The 16659-nt window shown below is 34.8% G+C and overlaps 1 protein-coding gene across 1 annotated transcript in view; it reads left to right on the top strand.

The window, feature by feature from the left end:
• Positions 1 to 16659, top strand: part of RIPK4 (receptor interacting serine/threonine kinase 4) — a 59148-nt gene that overhangs the window by 11363 nt on the left and 31126 nt on the right. The window contains exon 2 of the mRNA XM_074213841.1: positions 4439 to 4730. Coding sequence (XP_074069942.1) covers positions 4439 to 4730 — 292 coding nt within the window. The remainder of the gene's footprint in view (positions 1 to 4438; positions 4731 to 16659) is intronic.

The raw sequence follows: 16659 nt of genomic DNA, 5'->3' as shown, positions 1-16659 counted from the left end.
TGCCCAAGGCCACACAGCTAGGTAATTATTAAGTGTCTAAGGCCGGATTTGAACTCAGGTACTTCTGATTCCAGGCCCAGTGCTCTGTCCACTGTGCCACCTAGCCACCCTGAAAGACTTATTTTCAGTATGTGAAATTAAAGGAATAGATATTTGTGTATGTGTTATCAATTCACCATTAATCATACCTTTATTGCCACCTGTAAACTGTCACAGGATCATTACATAGTGGGAAACTGCTAGATTGTAAGTATACTTGAGAACATTGTGTATTTGTCCAGGGGTGAACATTAAATGACATTGTTGACACCTTCCTCTCCCTTTCTCCTGATCCTCTTTCTGCTGTCTGACCATTCCTTTTTTCTTCTTTACTGGATAATCAACAGTGTTCCAGTCTTTTCAATGATTTTAGCTTCTATTTTCTCCCTTCCCTAATATATCTTGTTCTCCCATTTTTATTTTTTTTATTCTAACCGTAACACTAAATAAAATAAGCATTTTCAAATATATTGTGGAACAAAGGAAGGGTTGTTGATGAAATTGTTAGTACTTTTCTTTTTAACTTTATTCAAGTCATCCCTTTTAGGTTCAAGATACCTATAATTATGAAAAACTGCAAATAACTCTAGGCCCTACCCCAACTTTATTTTTAATACTTCTCAGCATATTTATTCAACAAAAACAACACAATGCACCTATAAAAAGTTGCAGTTTCTAGTCAAGAGAGATTAGTATCACAAACTCATAGTATCAGAATCTTTGCAGCCCTTTGTCTAGTGCAAAGAGCTTCATAGATTTCCTTCACTAGAAATAGTTTGGTAGAAAAATCACATGATTGAATCTGGATGGTACAGAGGGGAGACATTCCCAAAGAGAGTTGGTAGCCCAAAGTTCTTTAGAGCACTGGACTTTAAGCAAAATAGAACTGTTTATTATATATATATATATATATATATATATATATATATATATATATATATACATATATATATATATATGTATATATGCATTTGACTTTTTTTGCTGTTGAGTCATTTTTCAATCATATCCAATTCCTCATGACCCTATTTGGGGTTTTCTTCAAAAAGATACTGGAGTGTTACCATTTACTTTTTTTGTTTTTGTATTTTTTTCAAGGCAATGGGGTCAAGTGACTTGCCCCAGGATATACAGCTAGGTAATTATTAAGTGTCTGAGGCTGGATTTGAACTCATGAAGATGAATCTTTCTGACTCCAGTCCCAAGGCTCTATCCACCCTATCCACCTAGCTACCCTATTTACTATTTTTTTTAGTTTTCTGTACATTAAGGGCTTATCACCTGTGATTTTCCTCAGTACTCTATAGATCTCCAAAAAATTCCCATTTAGTTAAAGATGACCAATCTGAGAACAATCAAAACTGTGAAATCCATGAATGTTAAGAGATGACTTAAATAAATTCAATAATACTTTCTGTTTTTTATTAAATATTTTATTTATTTTTTCAACTACATGCAATGGTAATTTTAAGCAATCATTTTTTGCAAGGTGTTGAGTATAAGCTATACATGTATAACCATACTAAACATAGATCCATATTAATCATGTTGTTGAAAGAAGAATCAAATCCAAATAGGAAAAAAAACCAAAACAACAGAGGAAAAAAGCCATAATACATAACACAATTTTTAAAGTCAATATTTCTTTCAAAGCTGAACTGCTTATCTCTGATTCTTTGGGGTCTACCTTCTCCACAATTTTTTTCAGGGGAGGAAAGAACCCTATTCCTAAGTATCCTCTCTTCCTACTGCCCAATGCCATTGGCAGTGGAGGGAACTTGTAATATGCATAGCCAAGTAAAGTAAATTCCTCTATTAGTGTCAAAAAATGAATGTTTATTCCACATATTGAGTCCAACTTTTGTATAGACTTTGGCAAGAGGTCAGGAGTTAGTTATTTATTAAGTGCCTACTATGAATCAGACATGGATAAGCATGAAATTTTAATTAAAAAAAAAAGCAATCCCTGCCCTCAAGAAAGATAACCCACAAAAGGAAGTTGAAAAGCAAAATGAGATGGATTGTAGAGGGATGAATACAGCTGGGTGAGAAAGAGATGTCTGAGATGTCTGTCTGTCCCATCTCCTTAAATGGAAGACTTTATTTATAGCTTTACCCTCCAATCTGAGGGGCAACTATTGAGTAACAAGAGTGATTGTATCTTGAAAGGATGATGAGATTTCTCAATGATGAGTTTGCTGGGGGCGTGGTAGAGAAATCAAAGAAGTTTAAAATGAATGCAGCAGCTGGGAAATGAAGATGATGTAGCATGCTTCATCATCTCTTCTCTGGAATCATGGTTGCTCATTAAATTATTCAGAGATCTTAAGTCTTTCAGTTGTTTGGCTTTATGATGTTTTTATTTCATAGATTATTCTGCTTGTTCCTCTCACTTCACTTTGCATCAATTGATAAAAAATCTTGGATATTCTTTTCATTATTTCTTGCTGTGGTTTATTCCATTGCATTCATATAATATATTTTGTCTAACACCTTGTAAATTCATGGACACCCTCTTAGTTACCAGTTTTTTGCTACTACATAAAGAGCTACTATAAATATTTTTATAAATATAGATCTTTTTTCCACTTCGTAATCTTTATGATCCATAGTTCTAACTAGCTCACTCCCTTTACTCATGAATCTTCAAAGGCTTCCTGTTGTTTCTATAATTAAACAAACTGTAGAAACTTTATTTTTAAAACCCTTCACAATCTGGCTCTCTACTTTTCAGAATTAATTCATATTACTTACTTTTACACACTTTATATTCCAGTCTCTACTTGCCATTCACTTCCAGCCTCAGATGCAGATTGGCCTTTCTTGCCTATGTCAATTGCTTTCTCTACAAGCTCTGTTACTCTTTTGCTCCTTTTCTAGAAAATTCCTCAATTATCCTTTCCATTGTTTTTAATCTCCCTCCAGCTAGAAGTCGCCTCCCTTATTCCCACAAACATACCTATGTCCTTTCCTTAGGGGGAAAAAAACCCTCATTTGATCTACCATCCCTCTATTTATTATCCTATATCTTGCCTCCCCTTTATGGATAAACACCTTGCCAAAGGTCAGTATTATCAGGTTTCTCCTAAACCCTTGGCAATCTGACTTCATAAATTATCATTCAAATGAAACAATCATCTCCCAAGTTACTAGTCATTTGATAATTTAATTCTTTCCTCTTTAAATTTTCCTGATACCTGGTTTTGTGTGTTTTATTCCTATTGTTTCATAATATTTTCCTTTGCTGGATCATAGAAGTTCACAAAAAGTCTGTACTGGGCCTCCTCTTTCACTCTACACCATAGATGGATGATTTTTTTTTTGATCCTATGATCTGTAAGTCAAAAAGCATTTATTCATCACTTTCTATATGCTGTACACTATAAACAGAGTCATGGGTGCTCTAGGTGCTGGCTATTCTTAAATGGAAGTTCTGGGAGAAGTCATCCAATCAGAGGGAAAGACTACAGGATCAGTTTGTGAATTCTAGGACTGGACTGAAAATTAAGAATGAAGAACTGGTCAATGGAAAAGGAAGTTCATGGGTTCAATTATAATTTCTATGTAAATTATTCCTAGATCTATATCAATCTTTCTAGTCTTCTTACATTTTACTCTCATCTACACGCCCTATGATCTGATCACACTGGCCTACTTGGAATTTTCCACACTTCCACCTTCCAGTTCCATGCTTTTGTATTATCAGTCTTCCATGTCAGGAAAACCTTTTCACAGGTGGAGGATCTATTTATTTCCTTGATTTCCTTCAAGATTCAGCATAAGTCCACCTTCTAGGATCCCTAACTGCTAGTGTCTTTCCCTCTCAAAATTATCTTTCATCTGTTCTATATAAGTCTTGAGCATACATACATTTATACGATGTCTCCTTCCTTTGAACATAAACTCATTGAGGGTGGGGACTTTTTTTTTTTGCCAAAGTGATGCTATCTCCAGAACTGTGCACAATGACTGCCTTATGATAAGCACTTAACACAGACTGATTGACAGTTGACTGACTTGCTGTTTCCTAAATTCATTGTGTCTACTCTCCATGCCTTTGTATAATAGTGTCACCCGATAAGTAGAATGTATTACCTTCTCATTTTTGCCTCTTAGAATCCTTAGTTTTTTTTTCAAAGTATAGCTCAAGTGTTACAGGGAATTTTTTTTTAATCTTTGTAGTTATAACTGTTTTTATTTATCTTAAATTATTTTGTTTTTTATCAATTTATGTACAGTTCTATTCCCAATTCCAAGTAAGCTTCCTGAATGTCAGGGGCTTGTATTTTTGTTTGGAGATTTTTCAATACTTGTTATAGTATTTTTTGTACTACATAGCAGGTTCTTCACAAATGTTTATTGAGTTTAAATTAATTGAAACTCCAAATTTCTTTTTCAGAGAGCGTATGGAACTTTTGGAAGAAGCCAAGAAGATGGAAATGGCCAAGTTTCGCTACATTTTGCCTGTTTATGGCATTTGCAGAGACCCTGTTGGATTGGTCATGGAATACATGGAAACTGGGTCACTAGAGAAATTACTGGCCTCGGAACCTTTACCATGGGAACTTCGTTTTCGGATCATCCATGAGACAGCAGTAGGCATGAACTTCCTGCACTGCATGTCTCCACCACTCCTCCACTTGGATCTCAAACCTGCGAACATATTGTTAGATGCACATTACCATGTCAAGGTTTGCTCTATTGCTATTTTTAATTTAATAACTACATTGTCAAGTTGGATAGAGCTGCTCTGCTTAAGTGCCTTATCTTCTATGGAAATGTAGCCTTAAATTCTGTATAAAAGCAAAAGCCATAATTTTTGGGAGAGGAAATTCACCAGATAGCAGCACTTTCAGATACCTCTTTTGCTAGGAGTTTTTCTTGCACTTAAGCCAAAATTGCAACTTTCTCTCATTAGTCCTGATTTTTCAGGACCAAAAAAAGCAAGGCACATGAGTTTTCGCAATACTGGATCATAACTGTTCTATCTCCCCTAAGTAATCTGCAATTAAATGTTCCCAGTTCCTTTGATCTATCTACACATACCATGGATTCAAGGCCTTTCACCATTTTGGTTTCATCCTTAGGGAGGTCGTCTGGCTTGTCAACATCCTTGAAGCTTGGCATCAGAACTAAACACAATAGTCCAGCCTACTTTTGAGAAGGGCAGTTAAAGGGAGCTTACAACCTCCCTACTTCTGGAAGTTGTGCTTGTCTTAATCCAGTCCATGACTGTGTTAGCTTTTTTGGCTGCCACTCCATCCTGTTGATTCATTGAGCTTGCAACCTACTATTTATGACTGGTGCTTAGTATAATTCCTGGTAAAGAGTAAGCTCTTAATAAAGCATTGTTTGACTGACTATGCATATCAAATTTGTGAAGACTCCCTTCCATTGTGTGTCAGTCCCCTGGGCTGGCCCCTCCCTGCCTCCTAGGGACAGAGAAATGCCATTTCTCCTTGCAAACGTAAACCCTTCTATTTGCACAAATAGTCCTATTCCATCTCTTCTCCAGAAGATTCCCCTATCTGTTCTCTCATCTTTCTCTTCAAGCTCTCTTTGTCTACTACTGGCTATTTCCTTATTGCTTACAAACTTGCCCTAGATCTTTCCCATTTCCCCCACCACCACCACCAAAAAAAATCACTTGCTATCAGCTGTCTTACATCTTTTCTCCTTTTTGTGGTTAGACTTTTTGAGAAACCCTTCTACAATTGATGCCTATACTTTCTTTGCTGTCATTCTCTTAACTATGGACAGTTTGACTTCTAATCTCATCATTCCACCAAAACTGTTCTCTTCAAAATTACCAGTGATCTCTTAATTGCTAAATCTAATGGCCTTTTCTTAGTCCTCATCCTTCTTGACATTTTTTCAGCCTTTCGTACTATCACCTTTTTCTCCTTGATAGTCCGTTCTCTCTAAGTTTTCATTACATTCCTGGGTCTCTTCCTCTTAACCTGTCTGACCACTTCTTCTCAGTTTCTTTAACCAAGTCAGGTGCCATATAGGTGAGTTTCCCACAGGATTTTGTCATGGACCCTTTTCTTCCTTTATACTATTTCACTTATTGATCTAATTCATCAGCTCAACATCTCTATGCTAATGATTCATAAATCTCCTTATCCATCTTCTAACCTTTCTGCTGACTTCCAGTTATTTCTAAGTAGACATCCTTTAGACATCTTATCTAATGTCCAAATAGAAAATTATCAATTGTCCAAGATAGAAGTGCCTAGTTTCCCCAAAACTCTTCCTCTTTCTAATTTCCCCATTACAGTTGAGTATACTAAGGTTCTCAACCTAGTTATCATCCTCCTCACCTCACTCTTGGAAATGTGTTGGCCAAAGCCTGTTGATTTTACTTTTGTGACATCTCTGGTATACTCCTACTTCTTTCCTTTGACTGATATTACTCTGGTGAAGACCCTAAACACCTCACACCTGGACTACTATATAACTTACGATTGGTCTTCTTGCCATAAGTCTCTTCTCATCCCTGCCCATTCTCCACTTAACTGCAAAGTGATCTTCCTATAGTGCAGGTCTGATCATGTCACTTCACCTAAACCTGCAGTGACTGTCATCTTCAGGATCAAATATAAAGACTTCTGTTTGGCATTCAAAAACTTTAATAACCTGCTCCACTACCCCTTTTCAATCTCTTATATCCTAAACCTCCCCCTTGTACTCAGATCCAGAGACACTACCCTCCTTGGGTTTTTCCCCACAATAAGACACTCCATCTCCCTACTCGAGTCTTTTCACTGGTGTTCTTCTATGCCTAGACTTCTTATCCTCCTCATTTTCATCTCCTGTCTTCTTTTGGCTTTCTTCAAGCTAGAATCCTTCATATTATGGTGTCTTTTTTTCTCATCTAACTCTTAATTCTAAGACCTTCCCTCTATTGATTATCTATGTAGTTTGCACAAAGTATATTTCCCATATTAGATTGTGTAGGTATTAACATTGGCACATTTATTAAGCACATTGATGTTTAATAAATTTGTATTGACTGATTTATGATAATCCGGAGGGCAAAGGACCTTGGATTACATGTATCATATAATTAGTACTCCACTTCCCTTTTTCAGTTTTTTTTTATAAGAAAGTTACTCTCATTCCATTACTTACATTGCTTTCAGCAATTCTCACTGATGGTACAAAATTGTATGTAGCTCTTTGTGATAAGGTGATGCCAGTATTGAGAGATGGTATGACTTTAGGATCAGGAAAACTTGGGGTTCAAGTCCTGCTTTTGTGCTTCTTGGGCTGGTCATTTAATCTTTTAGCTCTCCAGAGAACTATAAATTTGATTTTACATTGGTTGAGTAAGCTTCCTTGAGTTACTATTCCAAATCTAACCGAAAATAAATGTTTATGAGATGCCATTCTATAAATGTTAACAGTCTCGCTTTCAATGTTAAAGCAATATCATTGGTTATATTTTTTTCTTCTTTGATCTAACTGACTGCATGCAACCTTTTTTTCCCCTCCTCATGAATGACTTGTGTTAATTTTCCATTATTAAATGAAGGTTCCTAAAAGAATTGAAAAATGAGGCAATTGGGGTAGCTAGGTGTTGCAGTGGATAGAGCACTGACCCTGGAGTCAGGAGGACCAGAGTTCAAATCCCACCTCAGACACTTAATAATGGCCTAGCTATGTGACCTTGGGCAAGTCACAAAGAAATAAAAATTAAATTAAATTTAACCTAAATTTAAAAAAAAAGGAAAATGAGGTAATTTATCTTAAAAGAGTAGAATAAATGCTTCTTGGAGTGATTTTTTTTTTAATTTTTTAAAAAGATTTTATTTATTTTGAATTTTACAATTTTCCCCCTAATCTTGCTTCCCTCCCCCACCCCTCCTACAGAAGGCAGTCTATTAATCTTTACATTGTCTACATGCTATGCATTGCTCTAAATTGAATGTGTTGAGAGAGAAATCATATCCTTAAGAAGAAAAAAAATAAAATATAAGAGCTAGCAAGATTATATAATAAAATAATATGTTGGGGGTTTTTTGAAATTAAAAGTAATAGTCTTTGGTCTTTGTTCAAACTCCATAATTCTTTCTCTGGATACAGATGGTATTCTCATGGGAATGATCTTTATAAAACATTTGACAGAAAACAGAATGAATTCAAATTTGAGGGACTGATTTTTCTTCAGCGTTAGGAAAGTTTCATTGTGCATAGTCGTGTTTTTTTTTTTGAAGGCAACGTTTGCATTTTAATACTCAAAAAAGAATAGATAGCTTTTGTACACCTCCATGATTGGCTAGGGGTAGGAGGTTTGTTTTTTTTAACAAGCATTAAATAACAAAATAAATGAAAATCCAGCAAAACATAGATAAGATTACATTTAGAAATTAATTCAATATGTAGTTGACAAGGATTCTTTATGTTTGAATTAATGACTTTGTTTCTATCTGAGTTTTAGCATAAAAGTTGTGTAGAGTGGGAATGTTTAATATTTAAACCCTTTTCTTTAGTTCAATGGGTTATTATTTCTCCATATAATTAATTTTTGTTTTTTTAATAACAATTTGAAGTATTACATTTTAATCATGAATGCATGCCTTGAATATATTTGTATTTTTTTTACAACTGTAATGTTAATCCATGTGTATATATAATTTTTTTGATTTGGGTTATTGCAAGGCAATGAGGTTAAGTGACTTACCCAAGGTCACAGGCTAGGTAATTACTAAGTGTCTGAAGCCGAATTTGAGTTCAGGTCCTCCTGCCTCCAGGGCCAGTGCTCATCTCCTGTGCTACCTAGCAGCTCCCCTGTATATAAAAATATGAATGATGTAAAATTCAATTTATAAGTTCAAGTTATTTGTAGCTAACATTGATGTTTCAATTCTTATACTGAAAATCAAACTACTTTAAAATATTTACTTTATCAAAAATATAAGAATACATTAAAGAAATATTTTATGCTATAAAAATGCTCTTGAAAATGTTTTAAAAGTGCGTTTTCTTTAAGTCATCAACAAAATTCTCTCTAAACAGTAATGTATTTGTTATATCATAATCTTGTCAAATATTGATATAATCAGAGAGATTTTAGAAGTTTTTTTAGCTATTTAGATCATTTAGATGTTATTTATTTATTTATTTATTTATTCACACTAAATATTGACATGGATCTATGATCTCATTGGTTTGAGTTCTTTACAGTGATGCAGATCTCAACCTAAATTGTTTGATTCTTGTTTATGTTGTCCCAAATGTTGCTTCAGGGAGGTCCGTCCAATGCTCTGGAGGCTTTCTTCAATTTCTCTTGATAATCAGAGGGCACTGGTGGAATTTTCTAGACATTTGTCTATCATATCTTGCTCTTGCATTAGGACCATATTCTGTCATACAATTCCTTGGTGGCATTCTTTTCTCTTGTTCTTCAAAATTCCTCATTGGTTAGTATGTAGCCTGTTTACTATGCACCTTTCCACTACTTATTCTTCTTATCTTTGGTTCTTTATAGATGGTGGTATTTCAGGTTTTGCTTTCATTAGTAATACCAGTAAAATGTTTTCATTGAAAAGAGGGATCTTTGCTATTAGGTGAAGTGTGCTATCATTAAAACTGTTTAGCAATTTTCTGAAATAATTCTCTTTTTGCTTCTTTTTCAACTCTGGACATAGCTGTTTGTTCCTCTGTCCTAATATTTACACTGTCAAATAATCTCTAGCTGTCTTTTCAAATATATTCTAAAATTTGGGCAATAGAGAATCTTTCATCCATTCGGTCTTTCTTTGCTTGGATGAAAAGGCCAAACAAATCTCTACAATATTTTGAACCTTGATGCAATCAGTATGAAGCTATATACAAATAGGAGCCTCTGGAGGAATTTGTGATCCACAAGGAATCCTTCTCAAAGTATACTCCCAATTGAAGCTCTTCTGACATAGTGGGAATTTTGAACAAGTATAAATCTCCCTGTTTTAGACCTCACCTGAGTTTATTATCAAGGTCATTGAACAGGATTATTTCTGTTGCATCTTTCACATAAACTCTAGTGATTTTGTTATGTAGCTTGTAAAAGAATCTCTGAGGTGACATTTTCACTCTATGGAATTGAAAGTTTTTTTTCATAATCATCAATAAGCACAATGGAATCTTAAATGTTCTCTGTATCTTTCCATCAATTGTGAGATGGTAAAGATGTCATGGGCAGCTAGGTAGTATAGTGGATAGAGTTTGGGCCCTGAAGTCAGAAAAACACATATTCCTAAATTCAAATCAGGTCTTGGTATTAGACTTGTTGTCTTACCCTGTCTTATCCTGGACAGGTCACTTAACCCTGTTTGCCTCAGTTTTCTCATCTGTAAAATGAACTGGAAATGGCAAACCATTCCAGTTCTTGGCCAAGAAAACCCCGAATGGGACCAGAAAGAGTTAGATATGACTAACTATTTTTTATTTATGACTAACTAAACAAAACAACAAAGATGTCCATTTGGGGAAGTCCACTTAATCTCCCTATTGATATCCTCTTAATGGATGTAATCACATCTTGTATATATGACCCACATAAAGATTTTTGTAAATATGTGAGGGAGAAAGCATATCAGTTGATCGCATTAATGTTTTCTCAATCATCTTTCTTATTGGAATCAATAAGATATTAGATCCCCCCCATTTTGTATCTCTACTCCTTTGCTACCCTCAGAGGACTCATGAATCATTTCCAGCTTGGATCTCTTCTACTTATACTTGATCCAATCTGACTGCTTTCCTCATCTTTGTTGCCATTCCTTCTGGTTCGTTTTTTTTTTTACATTTTTATCCTTGAATTCCTTTAAGCTAGTTTGATTAGCTGAATATCTTGCCAAGCTTTCTTTTGATTGGTTTTATCCTTCCCTGTTTCCCTCTGCTTTATGAGAAGCCCTTCAAAAGGTTTTGCGGATGAATTTATGGTTTAACTTTGGCAGCTAATTCTCTCCATTTGGCAAATAAATCGCATATGTTGATTGATGTGTTCCCTGGGTTCCTTTGGTCTCTTTTTAACTGAGGTTGGATGAAATCATTCTAGTTGGTGTTGATAGCTTTTTTCTTGTCCATTTCCAATTTTTGACATTCAATAGCTTTTAAAATGATTCAGTGCTAAATCTTTTAAATTTAATTAGCTTTTTTCTTATTTCTTTAATATAAATTCTGATTTTTTTTCTCTGAGTCAGTGGTCTACCGATACAAAGTTATCTCAGTAATAACTCCCACAACCAAAATAGGTCTTTCCCTATTCATTGAGATTTCTTTTTCATTATTTTTATTGTTGTTTGATATACCATATGTACAGTAACTTCTTTTGGAGAAAATGTTCATGATATAAGCTTCTGTATAATTTATAAGTCCCTGGCCTCTATCATTTTTTCCTTTAATCATATTTTCCCATATATTTCTTCCCATCCTTATCTTTATCTATCTTTACATTGAATTCACCAACAGAGTTGGGGTATGCAATAAATTACTCTAAAGAATTCTCATAAATTATTCTTTTATTTGACTGAATTTTCTTTCCTCCTGATTTCATTAATATCAGTCAAGATTAATAGGATTCAGCTCCTCCAACTGTATTTTTACTCTAATCATTATATTAAAGTCTCACATTGAGTGCCAATAATCAAATGAAAATTTTTTGATAGTTTAATATCTGACTAAAGAATCTTTTCCTCCTTTCCACACTGTTCTGCAAAGGAAGAACATGAACTTAGAGATATTAATTTAAAAAAAAAACTTTGATGTATCATTAGTTGTTGATTAGCTAAGCCAGTCAGACCACCAAAGCTGGTGTGCATAGCCTTTGATGCATGGCCAGGAACACCTTCACATCAGTATAAGACATCAGGAGTAGGACTTTTGCAGAGACATTTGAAACATTTGCGGTTAAAAGTTCAAAGAAGTTATACTAGGTTTGTGATATATAAAAGTGAACTTATTGAAGGTAATTCCTCTAGATTAGGTCTGTATATCAATATCTACAGTTAATGGGCTATGTGTAATACAGGTACTACTAGAGTGGCCTGAGGAGAAAGAGAAAGCATACTTGTGAAGGAGATGATTATGTCCATTTGAATATTTAGTGGAAGGGAGAAATAATCAGAAATCATTTCTGTTTTAACTCTCTGAGATCTTGTATAGAAACAGAACTGATTTGTCCCTAAGAGATAAGGCAGTTTTTAAACTGATTATTTAATGCTCAACAATAAGGCCAAAGGAAAATTTTAGATGCATAAATTTTTATATATTGTTCATATTTAGTCACTGCTAAATGGGTGATGTTTTCTTTTGAACAAGCTAAAATATTTCTTCTTTGAAATTTATTTTTAAATGGATAGATGAAAAGTATAAAACTGATATTTGCTGCCCTCATCATTTTCTGCCTTCTGGGTATTTTGAAGCATTACAGGGCTAAATTGAAAGCTTTAACTCTGGAAAGACCAGCTCTCCAGGTTAAGAAGGCAATGTGAGAGTTAGGGACCTAGAAATGAGTTATTGGCTAGTATGTAGATCTTGTCAAACTGGCTTTTACCAGATGTGCACAAACCAATAATAAATACCCCCAACCATGAGCTTGTCTGTCTTCCTGACATCTCCCAAATGCTATGGTAAAAGGATTCTCTTATTAACAGACCAATTAGTTATAAACTGTTGTAATTTAGGTGATAGTGTTCAAGGTCAGTTAGCAACAACCTCACTATAAGAGTAACACTAAGGGCTAGATTAAATAGTGTGACTAAGTTTCATTTCCTATCATTCACTAAGTGTATTTTTTAGAAGAAGCTATATCCATTCATTAAAAGACTTAAAAAAAAACTACCCCAAATCCCAAAATCCTTGAAGCAGAATATAAAGGATATATTTTTCCATCTATATTTCCATTCCCTATGATGTTAATATGTTATGAGAATCTTATACACCATGTCTCAGGTTGACTTCAAAGGTTTATTTTTTATTTTTTTAATTTTTTTTTCAGTTTTTCAAGGCTTTGGGGTTAAGTGACTTGCCCAAGGCCACACAGCTAGGTAATTAAGTGTCTGAGGCTGGGTTTGAACTTAGGTACTCAGGGCCAGTGCTCTATCCACTGCGCCACCTAGCTGCCCCAAAGGTTTATTTTTAAGAATTCATAGTGCCAGATTCAGAGACTGGATGTTTGCTAAACTTTCAAATCATGTTATGAGTTTGGCTAAAGGAACTTGCAGAAAGTGATATAATATCAGATATTGAGATATATATATATATATATATATATATCTCAATATGTATAATAATGTGTTTACCTTTTGTAAAGGTACTTTTATAAAAGCACTTTTATAAAGTGCTTTCTTCATATATCACTCTGAAGTAAGCAGGAAGTTATTGACATTTTAGGGAACTTAGGCTGAGAAAGATGAAGTGAGTTGCCCAAGGGAGAGATAAAATTAAGGTAGGTCTGTATATCACTCAGTCAACACATGTTTATTAGGAGCTAGGTACTTTAATGAGTGATAGGGATGGCTCTTTGAAAGTAAGGATTGTTTTACCTTTTTTTTAAACTTAGTTTTTTCTGGCACAAAACAGGTGCTTAATAAATACTTATTGATTGAGGAAGAAAGACAAATCCCTGTTCTCAAGAGGCTCACAGTCTGTTGAAGAAGATAACATGCAAGTAATAATGTGTAAACAATACATATAAATGATAAATAGTAAGTAATCTCAGAGGAGAGACGGTAAGATTGTGGAGGAGCCTGGGAAAGGCTTCTTGCAGGAGCCTAAGTTTTACCTAAAATTTGAAGGAAGCCTGGAAAGCTAGGAGACAGATGAAGGAGAGAGTTCCATTAAGTCTGGAAGTGAGCTGATTGCTTCTATAAGATTGATGGCAATGTGATACAAGCAAGGAGAAGTATAGAAGAAAGATTATGAAATTATTTTTTTATTAAAGATGTTATTTGAGTTTTACAATCTTTCCCCCAATCTTACTTCCCTCCCCCCCACCCCCCCCTCATAGAAAGTAATCTGTCAGTCTTTACTTTGTTTCCATGTGTTGTACATTGATCCATATTGAGTGTGATGAGAGAGTTGAAGTTAAGAAACAATAGGACAGGAAACTAATTAAATGTGGAAGACTGAGAGTGAGGAAATTAGGAAGAAGGAAAGTTTTAGGGGAAAGATAACAAATTCAGCTTGAAAGAACTAATAGTTATCTGTCTAATATTATTTATTTGTTCGTTTGTTTTTCTGGCTACATGCAATGGTAGTTTTCAAAAATCATTTTTTTTGCTGGGTATTGAGTTTTACATATTTCTCCCTCCCCTGGCAAAAATCAATCTAATATAGATCATACAAGTACAACCATGCTAAACATAGCTCACACATTAATCATGTTGTGAAAGACGAATCAAATTGAAATGGAAAAAATTAGAGAGAAAAATACATAAAACAATTTTTAAAACCTGAAGATAATAAATTTTGATCTGCATTTAAACTCCATAGCTCCTTTTCTGAATATAGATATTTTCCATCGAAAGTCTTTTAGAAGTGTCTTTGATTATTGTGCTGCTGAAATGAACAAGTCCATCATTACCTAACAATACAATTACCTAATACAAGTTGATCATTACCTAATGTTGCCATTAGTGTATATAATGAAGAACTAATACTTATCAGTATGAAGATAATTGAAACCATGGGAACTGATGAGATCAAGTGAAATAGCATAGACAAAGATAAGAAGAGAATCCTGGAAAAAGCTATGTGTGACATCCATAGTAAGTGGGTGTGACATAGATGAAAATTCTGTACAGGAGATAAAGAACAATTCAGACAGGTAGAAAGAGAAAAACCTGTAGAGAAGGGATCATCAAAGAGAAGGGGATGATTAATAATATAAAAAAGCTTCATGATGTTCAAAAAGATGAGGCTGAAAAAAAGTCCGTTAGATTTGTCTACTGAGATCATTGATATCTTTGAAGGAGAGAGTAATTTCATTTGAATGATGAGGTTGGAAGTCAAATTATAGAGAGCTAAGGAGATTGAGAGGAAAGAAGATTGTGGGCAGTCTTTCTCAAGGAGTTTAGCCAGAAAAGGGAGGAACAATAGAGGGTATTAGTAGGTAGGAATGAATGAATCAGATGGGTTTTTTTTTTTGGAAGGTAGTGGATGTATAGGCATGTTTGTAGGCAGCAGGCAAATAGCAAGAGACTGAAAATAGGAAATGGATGAAGGAGCATTCTGCTGAGAAGACAGAAGGTGATCACTTGTGTGTGTAGAGAGGTTAGCTTTGGCAAGAAACCAACCCTTCCTCTTCATAGGAAATAGGTGAAGGGGATAGTTGAGAAGTTCATCTTGACCTCATTTATTCAATGCAATATGAAACAAAGTTTGTAGCTGAGAGGGTGGGGGGAAGGAAGCCTTGAGAGGTTTGAGGAGGGATGAAGAGATTCAAAAAGGTTGCTTTGGCCAGTAGGATGATGAATAAATTAGGGAGATGTAAAAGAATTGCCTTGCTAGGGTGAGGGCTCAATTGAAATTATATCACATAAACTTATAGTGGATCTAGTCAACAGAGTTGCTGTGGTTTGCTCCAACTTAATATGATAGCACATGAGAAAAACAAAGGCAAGTAAGGGGTTGGGGTTAATTCAAGGCTGGTTCGGATAGGGGAAGATATTTTTTAGGAAAAAGGGATAAAGAATTTCAGGAGAGGAGAATGTACAGTTGAACTAGTTCAATGAATCAATAAGCATTCAAATAGTAACAAAGGCTGTGGATTGTGGGAATAATACAAAACTGGAATCTGATAGGGCAAGAATTCTGATAGGATAAAGGACCAAAGAAAAATAGGACAATGAAAAGTAGAATTAGTTCATCAAGTGGTCAAGATAGGAAAAAAGAGGAAAGGATGGAACAGAACTGAGGGACTCAAGGTTTGAAGACTGAGGTGAGAACAGGGACTGAAGTTGCAAGGTAGAGAAAAGTGGAATGACAATAGATTTTGATCAAATAAAAGAATAGCTCATGAATAGGTATATGTAAAACTTGTGGGTCAAGATCAAACATGAGCATGTAGCTGAGATCAGGAAGAGGTTCAGGTAGAGGGAAATGAATAAATTGAGGAATTCAGAGGTTAGGGTCTTAGGAAATATGAATGTGTATGATGGAACCAAGACCCCGAGTCCCTTCTAGAGACAAAGTTAACTTAGCTACCACTCTTAGCTTCTAAACTTGTTTCTCACTCAGTATACACATAGCCTATGGCCATGACTGATCAATCTTCACACTGGATCACAATTCTTAGGCTATGTCCTCTCCTTTGTCCTCTGTGTTTCGGTGACCACAATCTGGGCATAAGGTTTGCATGACCAGTTTATGAATTGTAGAACTCTTTATGGGAGTTTGCAGTCTCTTCTTGCACTAAAATCCTTCTTGTTGTTGCTGCTTGTTAGATTCTGTCCTTAGACATCTCTGCTATCTCCTTTTCCCAACCTAAGCCATAAAAAAATGAGTCACAGTGATTTTTTTTCCTTGGATTTCCTGATTTTAATTCACTGTCTATGCTACCTAATAGCAAACTGTCATTTTTCTTTTTACTGCTTTCATTTTGGTTCATTTTTGGTGTTGCTTTGTGTTATA

The sequence above is a fragment of the Macrotis lagotis genome, chromosome 1 (genome assembly GCF_037893015.1).
Source record: "Macrotis lagotis isolate mMagLag1 chromosome 1, bilby.v1.9.chrom.fasta, whole genome shotgun sequence".
NCBI classification, from domain to species: Eukaryota; Metazoa; Chordata; class Mammalia; order Peramelemorphia; family Peramelidae; genus Macrotis; species Macrotis lagotis.
Note: the sequence above shows the minus strand (reverse complement) of the source record. Positions and strands in the feature narration are given on the sequence as shown.